Here is a 15,125-nt window from a genome sequence, read left to right as displayed (position 1 = left end):
AAAGTCGATGTGTTTTTGTTATTCGTTGTTAGAATCATAAAGAAGCTCGTGATTCTTGAGGTACACGATCCGAGAGACTCGACTACAGGTGGAGGCGCCAATAGGTTATTTTAAGTGTTGAAAGGCAAGAATAGAACCTTGTGCATGCGAGTGAAAGACTGATAAAACTTGAGAGGGGTACACACATTTGTTGTGAGTGAGTGATAGAGAGAGAGAGTTGTAATATCGACCATCATCTGGAGGTTTGGTGGAAATATTTTTAAAACAAAAAATGATGCTATCTCGGCACCTGAACTCGTTACAGTGATCAGTTTTTTTTTCTTTCTTTTAACTAGCTGTTTTGTGAATGTGAGTATCTTCTTATCATTAGGCTTGGGCAGATTACTAGAAAATTGAAAAACAAAAACCAAACAAAAAACCGTAAAACTAGCGTTCACGAATATTGGTGCCTATATTCTCTGAACCAAAAAAAAACTTAAATTAACCAAGAATCGAACCAAGAATCGAATAGATAAACTAATATGTGATATATAGTTGATATAATTAAATATTAATTATATTTTTTTGTTCAATAACTAAATATTCTTAAAAATATTTATATACCGGATTACTCAAAAAATTATTTAGACGAATAATTTTTTTTATCTAAAATATTTAAAATAATCCAATATTTTTTTATCCGAATAACCCTACTTGATATTTAACATAGAAACCTGAATTGCTTGACCCTTTATTTGAATTATCTTAAATTACGAAAAACAGAATCAAGTCCGAATCGAATTTGATCTAAAAGGACTGGATATTAACTACTTTACAATTTTGTTGTCGAACCAAAAACCAAAATAAATAAACCAAATTTAATTAATATCCGATTGATTCTCAAATATCCATAACCGAAAAACTAAAATATTTGAACCGAAACAGAACAAAAAAATGAACACCATACTATCATAGTATCATGTAGTTAATATCTGAGTTTAATCTTTGCCGATCCTCACATATACATAATAAGAAAATTATAGATTTATACTAGTGTGTATCGTCTTAAAAAATCACAATTGTTCGTGAGAACGTCTTAGACGACATAACTTGCAAATTATTTATTATAGGTTTTATATACATGGATCTATATATGTAGAGATGCATATAAATGTATGTATACATGGATAATCTTTTACAACTTCTAGCCTTTCCTAAATAAAATTATTTATCCGATGAATGTAAGTAAATATGGATAGGTAGTGTGCAACTTGGAAAGTCACTCTGCAAGTCGCATTTGCTTTCAACTTACGGAAAGCTCAACTTAGGGGTGTAGCTATCAGAGGAATATAAAATCAAAACTAATATTGTCTTATTTCGTAGTGATCGGTCCATATTTTACTTTACATTACAACCCCATATAGGATATATAAGAGCTTGAGAAAACCTAAACCGAAAAATAAATAAATACAAAAAGATGAAATTAAACACAGAGCGAATACAAAACACACAGATTGTCGGACCGACCAAAGACTAAAAAAAGGCTGGTCGTATCATCATGACCTTGCTAAGCTTGCAATCAAAAAGCCCTTTTGCTTTCCTTCGCACTTTCATTTCATTGTAAAAGCTCTTAATAAATTTTATCGAATTAGAAATTAATTTATTCTTGTCAACTTCTGAAAATTCTTTCTAACCAGTCTCCGTTGGAAAATTCACATGTCCATGCATGAATCGGTATATACTCGGTTTTAATTTATGAGATAAAAGTAGATGCATGATTTTTCTTTTAATTTGATGGAATGGATTCTACTTTCTCTCTATCTCTAGACTAGAATGTAACGCATGACCAAGCTAAATCAGTAGCAAAAACACGGCCCACATTAATTTCAGATACGACCTTTATTTCATGTAGTTCGCTAGCTAGCATGCAATATTCGACTCTTTCAGATTTATGTACGGTCTTCTACGGAAATGAATTCCTTTTAATCCTTTTTATATATCTATCGGGTGATTCGGTCAACTTCGGAGGAATGCATTTAGTGCTTGAGTACATGTTTTTAGTTTGGAATGTCTTCTGACTAATTCTAGAGAATGAACCGATCGTCTATTACAGTGCACCATATTGGACTGAAGCTTAAGTTCATACTAATCAAATAGTGATAATTTAGTTTCTAGAGGGAATCGAACCCATAGTTGATGTGAGTAATTGAGTATGCACCAAACCTTAAAGATTACCAATAGTCTATCACCGCTTAGTTAATTCCTTTAGATTTTTTTTTTTTGTTAACCAGGATGGGTTCGGGCCTTCGGCCTTAATCCCCCTAAGCCCGGGGCCGGCCTGCGCTGATACCGATAACATGGCGTAAAGCACCCCTCTCCATGGGAATCGAACTAGGGGTGCAATGGAACCTACTCCAAGCACTAAACCACTAGCCCAACGCACCTTGGCTTTAATTCCTTTAAATTTCCTTAAGATAAAATATAATTTGGAAATAATTCGGCAATTCTCTTTGATTTTTTTATAGTATGGTAAGCACTTATGAGGTATCGGGGTTAAAGTTTGACGGACTGTGTTGTAAACATCTGAGAGACTGCTCAAATCGTATTCGAAGGAAAAAAATGTCAATAAAAGCCGAAATAACAGAATAATTGCGCCCGGCAATAGAAATAAAGTAGGGAGTCAATTTTGCTCACGAAAATGAGTGCTCTTTCTCTCAAGCTTCATTTCCCACGCTAATCCTTTATGGCGAACCCATGACCTTTTCATCATACTCTCTCTCTCTCTCTCTCTCTCACAAGTTTTAACATAATAGATTATTCTGAGATAATTTTTCCTCTTGTAAAATACTCCATCTGTCTTATGTTTTGCATTATTTCTCTATTTTTTAAAATCAAAATTAACTCATTTAGTATGTTTTAGCCACCTTGATGTATGTAAGAGAGGTGAAAATGAATTTGAATTATAATCATAACGACGTTATGTACTTATGTGACAAGTTATTTGAATTGATCTCGAAATTTCTTATAGCTTTAGGAATTAAGAATGAAGCAAGGAGTAAATATATAGTCATGACAATTATGTTAAAATAAAATGTTTTATATTTTGTGAACAATATTTTTACTCCGTCCTTTGTCTTAAAGACTTGAAGAGATACAAAATTACATAAAATATTCACTAAAATAAAAAATTCTTTCATTTCGTTTACTTTTCTGTAAATGAAAAAAAACAAATCAATTCCTTTTATTTTATATTTTCTAGTCTTTGTTAAAGCTAGTAATAATATATATTTAGAGAGGGGAGAGATAAGTGACAGAGAAGAGTTTTGGAACAGAAAGGCAAAAAACATAGATAAATAAAAACACACATAATAAAGAGGTTGACCGGCAAAGTGCGGACACAGACGCAGTCTTTGTAAGAAGTCTGGTTAACAAAAGTAAAAGAGGCCGAATCATAAGACCTAGCTTAAGCACTTTTTTATGTTTGCTTATTAACAAGAAGAAAGCTACACTTTCATTCCTCTTACTCTCACCATTTCATTCCCTCAGGCTCCATTCTTTTGACCATTTTGGTAACTTTTGCTTTGTGTTATATACCATATCTTTTCTTAACAATAAACTATACACTTAAAACTCAAGACAATCCTCGAAAAAAAGACCGTCAAAGAATTCTTGGAGACTCAATATGTTTTTATTTGTTTGGTGAATATACCCTAAAATAATGTAATGTACTAGATACGGACCCGCGCTGTGCGCGGATACTGTTTTGCTAAATCTTCCTTAAAATTATTTGGATTATATCATACGATTTTCAAATTTTTGGTTTATATTTTTGTTATATAATATGTGGATATAATATATATGATCTATTTTCTTTACGGGTATAGAATGGATTTGGGCTATAAAATAGGGCTGATACTTTTAACCAAACTCGCCGAATCGAACCAAACAAAAATATGGTAAGTTCGGTGAGAAATTCGGTTCGATTTGGCAGGTTTATAAAAATTTTGGTTTTCAGTTCGGTTAGGTTCGGTAATCGGTTAGTTGGGTTTTTCAGAAAAAATATTGTTAACCAAATTTCAAATTAAACTAACCAAAAGTTTGAAATGAAGTAACCAAACTACCCAAAATTACACAAAAATTTGAACCGAACTAACTCAATTAACCAAAATTTTGAACCAAATTAACCAAACTAACCGACTTTACCTAAATTTTTAACCAAAATATAATCAAAACCAAAAACTTTGGTTAGTTTCGGTAAAAAAAAATAGAAATGAACTACCTAGATACCGAATCAAATTAAACTATTTTACTTTTTGATTTGGCAAGAGTTTAGTCAAACCAAACTACCCAAAAACTGAACTACCCGAACCCGCATGCCTACTATAATATATGTTGTACATGGTGTTAATTTATAATGTGTAATGTTTCATATGTTAATTTAGTGTGTTGAGTTGGCGATTAATTATGAAATTATTTTCCTTAAATTAAAGAGTTAATTTTGTTTTATTTTTTATATTTTTTTAATTACATTATACAAAATAATTGTTTTTAATAATTTAATTAGTTAATAATTAAAAAAAACAAAATAAAAATAACCAATGCACTTTTCAAATCTAACAGATAAAGGAAAATAAATAAAATAGATTTGATCAAATCTATAAAACTGTTGTTAGAATATTCGTCCTAAATGATTGTATGTAGATCTTTATTAGATATATAGATTTTTGAAAATTTGAAATACAATATATATATATGTAAGAAATATAAAGAATTGTACCGTGTGTTATGACCAAAAAAAGAAGAAAACGTTTGTAATGATGTGAACCAGATCTATACTTATATGGTTCTAGATATATGACATTCAAGCTTACTTGATGACTATGTTGTGTTCATAATGACAGGTTAATGTAAGTCTAACAGATGAAGAAGTGACTCGGTTAGATGTCATTTGATAAACTTTGAATAAAAGTCATATCATGTACTACTTTGTGATAGACTATGAAACTATGTATTATTCAAACCTCACGTAAATATAAAGGTTGTTATGTTAGAATGTTTAGTACGATTAAAGATAGACACATAAATTGATTATATTTTGGTGTGTTGTAGGTGCAATTCGTGAATGGAAGAGAAGCAAATATAATTTATCAAGTTAGTGTTCAGTTTTAAGTTACTATAAACCCAAACTATAAGCAGAGACGTGAGATGTGTAGACATGTCTTGATTAGGGTAAATAGTATTTGAAAATTTTATTGTTTTTTGTATAGATAACCGAGGGATGATTTATGTGAAGTTTGTTCAGATTAGATATTTCGGTTGATGTTATATAAGTAATGTGTAATATTAATGATAGATTTTTGAATGAGTCCAAAATTTAAATGACAACCTTAAACAGTAGATAAAAACAGGACCCTAAATTAATAGATTAGATATTGGCGCATATTTGGTATATAAACATGAGTGATGCGTGCTTTTTTAAGTATTGCCAAGTAGTACATGTGTTGTAAGTATTTTTTTGTCAGTCTTGCCAAGTTAAACCATGTATAAGAATACCTGTGATTTTGTTATAAGTTATGTACATGACTAGATCATAAGAGCTGGATGGGATTGATCATTCTAATTATATCGAAATTGTTATCAGCGCATTTTCTAATGGAATAGATAATTAAAAAAAATCTTACTGTTTTTAGATGTAAAATAAAAATCTTACTATTAACTTGAATGAAATTATAATAAATGTATATATTGAACAATTATAAAAGTATCTCTAATGTAAAACTTCATTTTTTTTTCAAAATGAAGTAGCTCTACAATGGAGTTGAATTTTGTTTCAATTCAACTTTATTTTAGAGTAATAAATAAACAAAAATGCATTACTCTATCTACAGAGTAAACCAACTTTTTACTCTATTATATAGTGAAAAACGAAGTGAAGTTAGAACAAATTTGACTGTAAACTTCATTTTAAAGTAGAAAATATAGTGAGTTAGAAATGCTCTACCAACGTGTTAAACCTTTAAGAAACATTAGCCACATTTAAATAATAAACACAGATGAAACAAGAACTAATTTTCTTCTTCTTAATATTATAGTTGTATCAGCTAAAACCAAAATAAAAGGGACAATTTGGCACTAGGGATCATGCATTGTGACTAGTAAATCAAGTTGCACCTCCACAGCTTTTGTTACCTACATCAACTTTTGACCCATTTCTTTCTCGACACATCTTGGGAATGATCAATTCCACTTTATTACATTCTCCTTTTATAACTTACAACATTTTCCATGGGTTGACAAAGAAAAACTTGCTACATTCTCCATTTATAACTTATTTTAAGTTATAAAATTTAAAATAATAACAATACAAAATAAATACAAATACAAACCATTCATTTATCAAATAACTGCATGTTTTAACTTACTATTTTTTGAATAATCAGTAGATACTATTCTATCATTTGATTAATTTTTGCATTTGAGTGTCATAATCGGGTACCTCACCCACTGTCTTATTGTTGATGTAAAATGGTTGATAATCAATGTTTTATAATTAAGATGTATTTTAGGATCAAATATTTTTGAAAAAGAATAAAAGACTACAAAAAATAGAATTAAATTAGTTAAATTTAAGTTTATCTTGAACATTTTTACCAAAAACAATTGACACTAAGTACAGTGACATAACTAATTATAGACATTTATTAGTTTCAAAATACCAGTGTGAAACTTTTATGTAATCACTAACATATTTGGTTTTCACTTAAAAAACATAGAATTTTTTTAATATATAAAATAATTTATATCGTTCAACATGTTTTATGCTTCAAATTTATTTTCATGTTTGTAAGAAAACCCGTAAAGGCTACAATTGTGAAAACCTTAAATATAATCTGATCCACCATTTGATTATATAATATATTAATATTAATTAATAAATTATTTAATTATATAAAAGTAAAAACTAAAAAACACTATGAGAAAAAATAATCATTAAAATTGAAATAAAGATGTTGAAATATTTTTTATTGAAATGTTATCTTATAATAAATTTATAATAGTATATTTTCATATTTTTTTGATAAAAAATAACGAAAATAGGCTTAATAAAACTTAATAGTGTTTAAAAAATTTAATGGCCTAATTCACAATATATCACGTAATATAACTGTTTTTCAAAATGTGTTTCTTTGATTATATAATCCCTGATATATAATTCTTCGATTTGAAAAAAATATTTACTTTTAAATTTTCTTAAAAATTACGTATATGTTCAGGTTGTTTACAATCTGGAAGCCATTATATTAGAATATTCACATTTTGATTAGTTTAGAGTGTTTTTCAATTTAGAAAAAACAAAATTTCTTATTAACAAACTTTCATATATCATAGCAGTCAGGTCGGATGTTTTATAGATGGATATATACAGATCACTAGAAACATCCGCAAGCGAACAAATTTATTTCCTATTAATTTTATGTAATTAGAAATGTACGTTAAAATTATTTATTGTGTTATTTAAAATTTACTGTTGGATAGTATAAGTTAATTTTGATTTTAAATTTTATTTATGGTTTGAAATATAATTATAAAAATTATGTATGTTTAGCTTATCTTATTATATTAATAAGAAAATGTAAATGTTTAAATTTATTATATTTGTGTTGGAACTTTTAAAATTTATGTGATAAAATTTTAATATTTGTTCATTGCAAAAAATATATATTCATATTTTCTTAACTCACCTTATTTTTTACCTTTCTGATTTCTTATAATTAAAATGATACATCTTCTTTATTGATTTTTCATTGGTTAAATTTTTTTATTTTTATATATTTTTGTAAAATAAAATCTTTTTTTTTTATTTTTATCGTATTGATAATTATTTTACATTTTTGATAAACTAATCGTAAAATGCTATAATGATAAATACATTAAAGATAATCTGAACCACAATATAATAAAACATATATTTACCCGAAATTTCAATATTTTATTTTTAGATATAAATATTAAAAAAAATTCAACCAAAATGATGATTCTAATTTAAAATATGATAAAAGATTAATAAAATTATAATTTATATTCATCATTCTAGGAATTAAATATTAATCAAAGTTTGTTAAATACATATTTTGCGATGTTCACTTTTGAAATGCATATATTAATTTTGATTAAAAAATTATAACTCTAAATATTATTTTATAATTTATATAATAATAGGTTGTTTAATTTATTTGATTATATGTATCATTTATTTTAATTATTTAATGATATCATATCCTTTGCATTATTTTTCATATGAAAATTAAATAAATATTAATTTATAATATTATTTATTATTTAAGAATTTATTTCTTTTCTAAAAATAGAGATCAAAAAGATTTTAAAATATGACTATCTCCAATCTTCCATTACAGGCATACATTTGAAGCTCTGTATTGTGATATATAGACATATTACATATATATGAGCAGCCTCAGCAACTAGTTATATGAAATGATGGAGTAGACACAAGAATCCCAAGATTTTTTAGTGTCTGCTCAACCTATTTTTTCATCGACCGGTTTGTTGGGAGCTTCTACAACATCTCTAAGATGAGCCATTGATGCCAAGGTTGACTCAATCACTTTTACGAATTTAGTTTTCTTCCACTAAGAAAAATAAAGAACAAAGGGTCAGTTTCTGGTCACACGCATGGGTCTATTGGTCCCCTACTTTTTCTTCTTTCGTACCTTCTCAGTATATATACGCTTTTTCTTCTTCTTGCATATATATATATTTTTTTTTTGCCAAAATGTGAATTTCATATAAATATGAGAAAAGTTTGTAAAGATACAAAAGTTTAAACCAAAGTTAAGTTAGTCTTGGCAAAAAATAAACAAGACTAAGCTAACATCCAATGAGTTCTAAAAGATTACTCATAACGTATCCAAAGCTGCATCAAAGGTTGAAATTTCTTGAGCTTCCTTTTGCCAAGGATAACATCTTGGATGAAACGATCAATGAACCAGAAAATAGTAGCCGGACTCTGAGCTTCTCCAACATGGAGCCTGGTGTTTCTCTCCGTCCAGATATTGGTAATTGTTGCCTGCGCCACTATCATTTTTAGAGTCCTGCTGGTGACTGTATCACGAAGCGACACCCATTCGGTGAAGGAGGTCCAAGTATGGAATGCCCTGAAAGAGCATCCAAGTCTGCGCAGAACCAAGTTCCAGATCCCTTCACTTACTTCACAATTTAGGAACAGATGGGTTCTGTCCTCCACCGCTGCATCGCATAAACAACAAGAGGGAGAGATGTTCATACCCCATTTCAGCAGCCTTGATCTGGTGGGAAGGCGATCTTGGTAGATAACCCAGGCAGTAAACGCGTGTCGGGGGACATGACCCTTGAACCAGATGCTTTGTGTCCATTGCTGCTCTGGTTCTCTGTTTCGAACAGCTTCCCAGGTTTTGCTGGTGGAGAATTCTTGCAATTCATCACCGTTGATGTCCCACACATAAGTATCGTCCATTTGATTTAGAGTGGGAAGGGGAATAATGGTGAGATAAGTCTGCAGTTCCTCAGCTAGAGGAGAGCGAGCTCCCCTTAGTAACCATCCCCTGTCATTACAGGCCTCTAAGACAGTCGCATGGATGCATATGGAGAGCTGTCTCGGTCCTGATTCTCCAAATCTGTCAAGAAGAGGCCCCAGTGGTGTCCAATTGTCGTACCAGAAGCTTATACAGCGACCATTGCCCAGTTTAGGTCGCAGGAATCTAGAGGCCAGGCCACGCAAAGAGAGTAAGGATCTCCATGTAGATGAGGTAGTCTTGTTTTCATCTAAACTCCAAAAGCTTTCATCCTTTAGCCTATAATGGTGAAGCCAGCTTGCCTATAGAGAATCAGTCTTCTTTAAGAGGTTCCATATTAGCTTTAGGCAGAGGTTCTTGTTCCAGAGGCCAATGTCTCTTAGTCCTAATCCACCTTCCTTGCGAGGCAAACAAACGGTTTTCCAAGATACTTTAGCAACGCATCTCTTCGTCTCAGTACCTCCCCATAGAAACTGAGTACAAAGACTTTCAATCTTCTTTATGCAACCCTTTGGAAGCACAAACGCTGACGTCCAAAAATTAATGGAACCATATATGACAGATGATATAAGCTATCTCCTTCCTGCAAAGGATAAAGCTTTTGCAGACCAGCAGTTGAAGTTCGCAGAGATTTTATCCAGGAGAGGCCTATAATCGGAGATTCTCAGCTTTCTATACATTAGAGGAAGTCCCAAATAGCGGATTGGCAGTGAACCCAAGTTGAACCCAAGGCGAGAGATGTCTATGGTTTCATCAGTGTTCAAGCCAGCTGCAAATAGTTCTGTTTTGGACTTGTTCATACGTAATCCTGACCAGAGAGCAAAGTCCTCTAATGTATCAGCAATGCATTTTATTGAGTTTACAGAGCAATCAGAGAAAATCATAAGATCATCCGCAAAGGATAAGTGTGTAACCTGAAGATCCTTCGTTTGCGGATGAAATCCAACAGACCCATCAACATATTTCTTTATCAGCAGTTGTGAAAATACCTCTAGGGCTAGAACAAACAGATAAGGCGACAAGGGATCACCTTGCCTCAGTCCTCTTGTTCCTTTGAAGTATCCACAAGACTCTCCATTTATAGCAACTGAGAAATGGGTTGACGTTAAGCACTTTTCAATGAGCTTCGTGAAGCTAGGCGGGAAGTCGAGCGCCTCCAAAGTAAATAGAATGAAGTCCCAGTCGAGTGTATCCAAAGCTTTCTGCAGGTCAATCTTTAACATACACCGCTTAGATATTTTCTTCCAGTTATAGCTTGAGACAAGTTCTGTTGCTAGTAGTACATTTTCCACCAATAATCTTCCTGGAACAAAAGCAGACTGCAAGGAGGATATAAGGGTTGGAAGAAGGTCCTTGAGCCTGTTCGCAAGAAGCTTTGACGCCACCTTGTAGACCGTGTTACAGCAAGAGATCGGTATGAACTCAGTGATCTTAGTTGCATTCACTTTCTTTGGTACAAGAGTGAGAATTGTTGCATTCCATTGTTGTAGCAGTTCTCCTGTACTCAGAAACTCTTGAACAGCATCTATCATATCACGACCAACAGACTTCCAGTTACCAATGAAGAACTCAACAGGGTATCCGTCAGGTCCCGAAGACTTGTTCTTTGGAAGAGATAAGAAAGCTTGCTGGATATCGAGGTCTGTGAACGGGGCCGAGAGTGGATCAACAGCACTAGGTGAGCATTTAGTTTGCAGAACCGCGGCAATTTCAGATGGGGTGGAGGTAGTAAGGGCGTTGACACCACCAAGGAGGCTCTGATAGTAGTCAATAGCGTGCTACTTTATTCCCTCTAGAGAGTCAATAATATTTCCATGCTCATCAGTCAAGAGGTGAATATGATTCTGATTTTGCCTTGCCTTGATCACCCTATGGTAGAAAGGAGTGTTTGCATCACCCTCAACATTCCACTGAATTCTCGAGCGTTGTTTGAGGAATTTATCTTCTGCCCTGGCTAGGGTAAGCCACTTGAGACGAGCTATTCTTTCAGATTCAGCAGTTACAGGGCAAGGTGAGGATAAGGAGGCGCTCTGGCAGCTGGTGAGATCAGAAAACGCCTCATCCACCCGCTTTTCAAGGTTAGAGAAGTTCTCCTTGTTGGAAGAACGGATGATCGGCTTCAACTCCTTAAGTTTCTTTGAGACACAAAGCTGTTTCGAGCCATAAAAAGGGAGAGCATTCCAGGTAAACTTGATGAGAGCACTAAACTCAGGATGATCATTTAAGTGAGCAAAAAACCTGAAAGAACGTTTCTGAGGAGGCTTGAGTTGGTCTAAGAAAATGCAGCATGGACTATGGTCTGAAATTCCCGGTTTTCCAAATACTCCAATCGAATCCGAGAATTGCTCAACCCAGTCCTCATTACACAAGATTCGATCCAGCTTCTTAGAGACAGAATGATTCGTCCATGTGAAGTTGTGGCCACTAAACTGAAGGTCCGCTAAAGAGCTTCGTTCAAGGCATTCACGGAAATCTCTCATACCTCGAGAAGATGAGAATTGATCAGCAGAGGAGTGTTCCGTAGGGGAGATAATCTCGTTAAAGTCTCCCAAAACAATCCAAGGAAGACCGCAAAGCTGAGATGAAGAGGAAGCAGATTCAAGTTCATCCCATAATAGTCTTCTTTCTTTTCTGCAGTTGGATCCATAAACAAAAGAGACTCCTATTTCAGTAGAATGAAACGGGAGCTTGACAGTGCAGGTAATCATCTGAAGTGATTTGGCGATGACGTTGACCTGAACTGATGGCTTCCAAATTAGCCAAAGCTTACTGAGATCTGAGAATTCATAGTTGCTCCCTAGAGACCAACCTGGTAATATACTTTTCATAATAGAATCCGCTTTCTCCCGCTGTACATGCGTCTCAATGAGACATCCAAAAAAAGGGTTATATTTCCGAATCCATTTTTTGAAACCACGCCGCTTTACAGAGTCGTTAATCCCTCTTATATTTCAGCAAAAAAGATCCATTAAGAGGGTAAAATTTAGAGGATTAAAGGGCCTCTAGTCCGAGCCTTTGTGTTAAAACGCTTCTGATATCTCTTAGAGAATACATCAATGAACTGGTCTTCATCAGCCGGGTCGTCTGCTTCACTAGACAAAGATGTATCCGAAAGTGATCCAGAACTAGACTGCTCCTTTAGATGGCTCTCCGTTGACAAATCTACAGAAAGGCTTCCCTTACTGAGGTCGTATTCCACTGTAACCCTACCATTCCCGGGGGAGACAGGAACTATAGGCGAAGGGGAAGGAATAACTGCAGGTGGCAGGGAAGCTGCAGGTGAAGGATCCTTTGGAACTGAGGATGAGACAAATTCCGGCTGGTCCATTGTTTTTACTCCAACCTGCTTGTAGACCATTTGTTGCTTACCAACAATTGGGAGAAGGTTCTTGATAGGAGCCTTTCCCTTCTGCTTGGCCGTGTCTTTGGGGAGGTGGTTTGATCTTGGACAAGCTGCAGTGACATGTCTGACAGAGTTGCAGATTGTACAAGTAGGAGGAGCAGCCTTACATCTCGAGATTGTGTGCCCAAACTTTTTGCAGTAGGAGCACAGAGACGGGAGCCAAGGGCTGGTGACACCAATCCTCCTTGTATCACCATTCTCGAAACGTGCATTCACAAATTCGGGGAGAGGCTTACGGGGATCAATGACTGTATACACCTTAGCAACCTCAATGTTGGTAAGGTTTTCTGTAGCAGGGTGTAAGCAGACAGGATGGCCCACAAGTCCCGCAATCTTCTTCAGAGCGTCGTTATTGAAAAATTGCAATGGGACACCAGTGAATTCCAACCAGACCGGGACCATGTCGAGTTCAGGTTTGCATTGCTGAATCCCAGGAGACCATTTTGCTACAAACATTGTCTGGCCGTCAATTTGCCAGAAGCTCTGAGCCAGAATTCTGCGTCGAGCATTTGGACAAGGCACTCAAAATAGGAACGAGTTCCCTTACATTTTGTTAACTGTTATGTCGCGCTTTTGTCGGCTCCAGATACCACTGACAATGGCATGAATGGCACCACGAGCAGGAGGTTCTTCATTGAACTGACCCAGAATGAAGTACTCCCAAGCTTTCTTATTCTTCTCGACAACAGAGTTCGGAATAGTGACGCAGGCTTCCCCTGAGTCAACCGTGTAAGGCGTCTGCTCTGGTAGAAGTTTCACAGACGACTCCTTGACGTAACCTTTCCAAAAATCAGCCGGGTTTTGCAAGCCAGCTGCAGGTTGAGAAGGGGGTTCACTAGAGTTTGAAGCAGCACCGAGCTGGTCCTTATTTCCAGGTACAGATTGGGTATCTGTAGCTAGGGTTTCAGGATTGGGGTTTTCAGTTTGCTTGGCCAGGTCTCGATTAGAGAAGTTCTGGGCAGGCGGTGGAGACATTGTCTGAGCGGCGGAGCCGGCCAAAGGCGAATCTGTGACTTTCGATTTGACGGCTGAAGAAGCATCAGGCGTCGCAACTTTGACTGAACTGTTGGAGGATTTGGTTGTTCCAGTAGGGAGACGAACCGGAGGCTTATTTTTGGGGGGTTTCTTTCTTGCCATGGTGGCGGGTGTGGGCCGCCGCCGAGATCGGCGACGGTGGAGGAGGAATGAAAGAGTTCGCGTCGTGAGAGAAAAAGGGTTAGGCGCGTGGTGTGCGTGCAATTCGATGCGGTGCGCGTGGTGCGCGTGCAATTCTTGCATATATATATATATTCTATATATCCATATTATATTCTAGGAAAATTAGATTGAACTAACATATTGATGTGACAGATGATCACTGAACCACCAAAAACTTAGCACATCAATCACCACTAATCGACCCAAGGAATATTACGTCACGCTTACCATAATATGATTACAGTTCTGTATATACCATTTGCAAACACATTAAAATTATTATAGAAGAGATCATCGATTTTTCAGTTATTTCCAAAAAATATACATACTTTGTGATTTTATAAAAACTAAAACACATGAATTAACTATTTAGCTTAGTCTTTTTTCTGTCTTTGTCAAAAAGCTTAGTTTAATTAAAAAATAAAACTCATGAATTAACCCATTTAGCTTAGCTTAATTTAAAAAATAAAACACACGACTTAACCATTTAGCTTAGTATGTGATCACTGATCATTTAACGATCTGCAATCATTATATAGATGTGCATGTGTGTCAATGTGCGTATATTGACATTTTATACATTGGTCTCTATGTGATATATAAACTGTAAATACACACTTGCAGTTCCATTTAATCAGTAGTTGACTTACTGAAATAGAACTCTAATAAAATGTACTTAATATCCACAAATTCAGATCAAAGCAAAATCCTACAATACTAACTGCATGATGATAAATAATCTCTATCTACACATATACAGTGACATTTATGATTTATGTATATAGTGAAATTAATTAATGGGTTGCGAGTCAATATCTAACACCACTATAATTACCGTAATCTTAGCACTCGGTGTTTTCCTAATAAATGGGATAACAGTCTAATTAGGAAACAAAGCAATGTGCAAGAAACTTATGTGGTTTGAGTCAGAGATCAAACATTATGAGTTTTTTTTGTCTGGTCTGGTAAAAAGT

The 15,125-nt window shown here is 34.2% G+C and overlaps 1 protein-coding gene across 1 annotated transcript; it reads right to left on the bottom strand.

The window, feature by feature from the left end:
• Positions 1-8,893: 8,893 nt before the first annotated feature.
• Positions 8,894-9,493, bottom strand: LOC125588532. Its single transcript, XM_048759928.1, has one exon. It carries the CDS (start codon positions 9,491-9,493, stop codon positions 8,894-8,896), a length of 600 nt encoding a protein of 199 aa, XP_048615885.1.
• Between the last annotated feature and the right edge of the window lie 5,632 nt (positions 9,494-15,125).

Source organism: Brassica napus, chromosome C6 (genome assembly GCF_020379485.1).
Source record: "Brassica napus cultivar Da-Ae chromosome C6, Da-Ae, whole genome shotgun sequence".
NCBI lineage: Eukaryota > Viridiplantae > Streptophyta > Magnoliopsida > Brassicales > Brassicaceae > Brassica > Brassica napus.
Note: the sequence above shows the minus strand (reverse complement) of the source record. Positions and strands in the feature narration are given on the sequence as shown.

What these genes read in the sequence shown, in the direction of transcription:
- LOC125588532 (XM_048759928.1), bottom strand. Translation starts at nt 9,493, where the DNA reads ATGGACGATACTTATGTGTGGGACATCAACGGTGATGAATTGCAAGAA.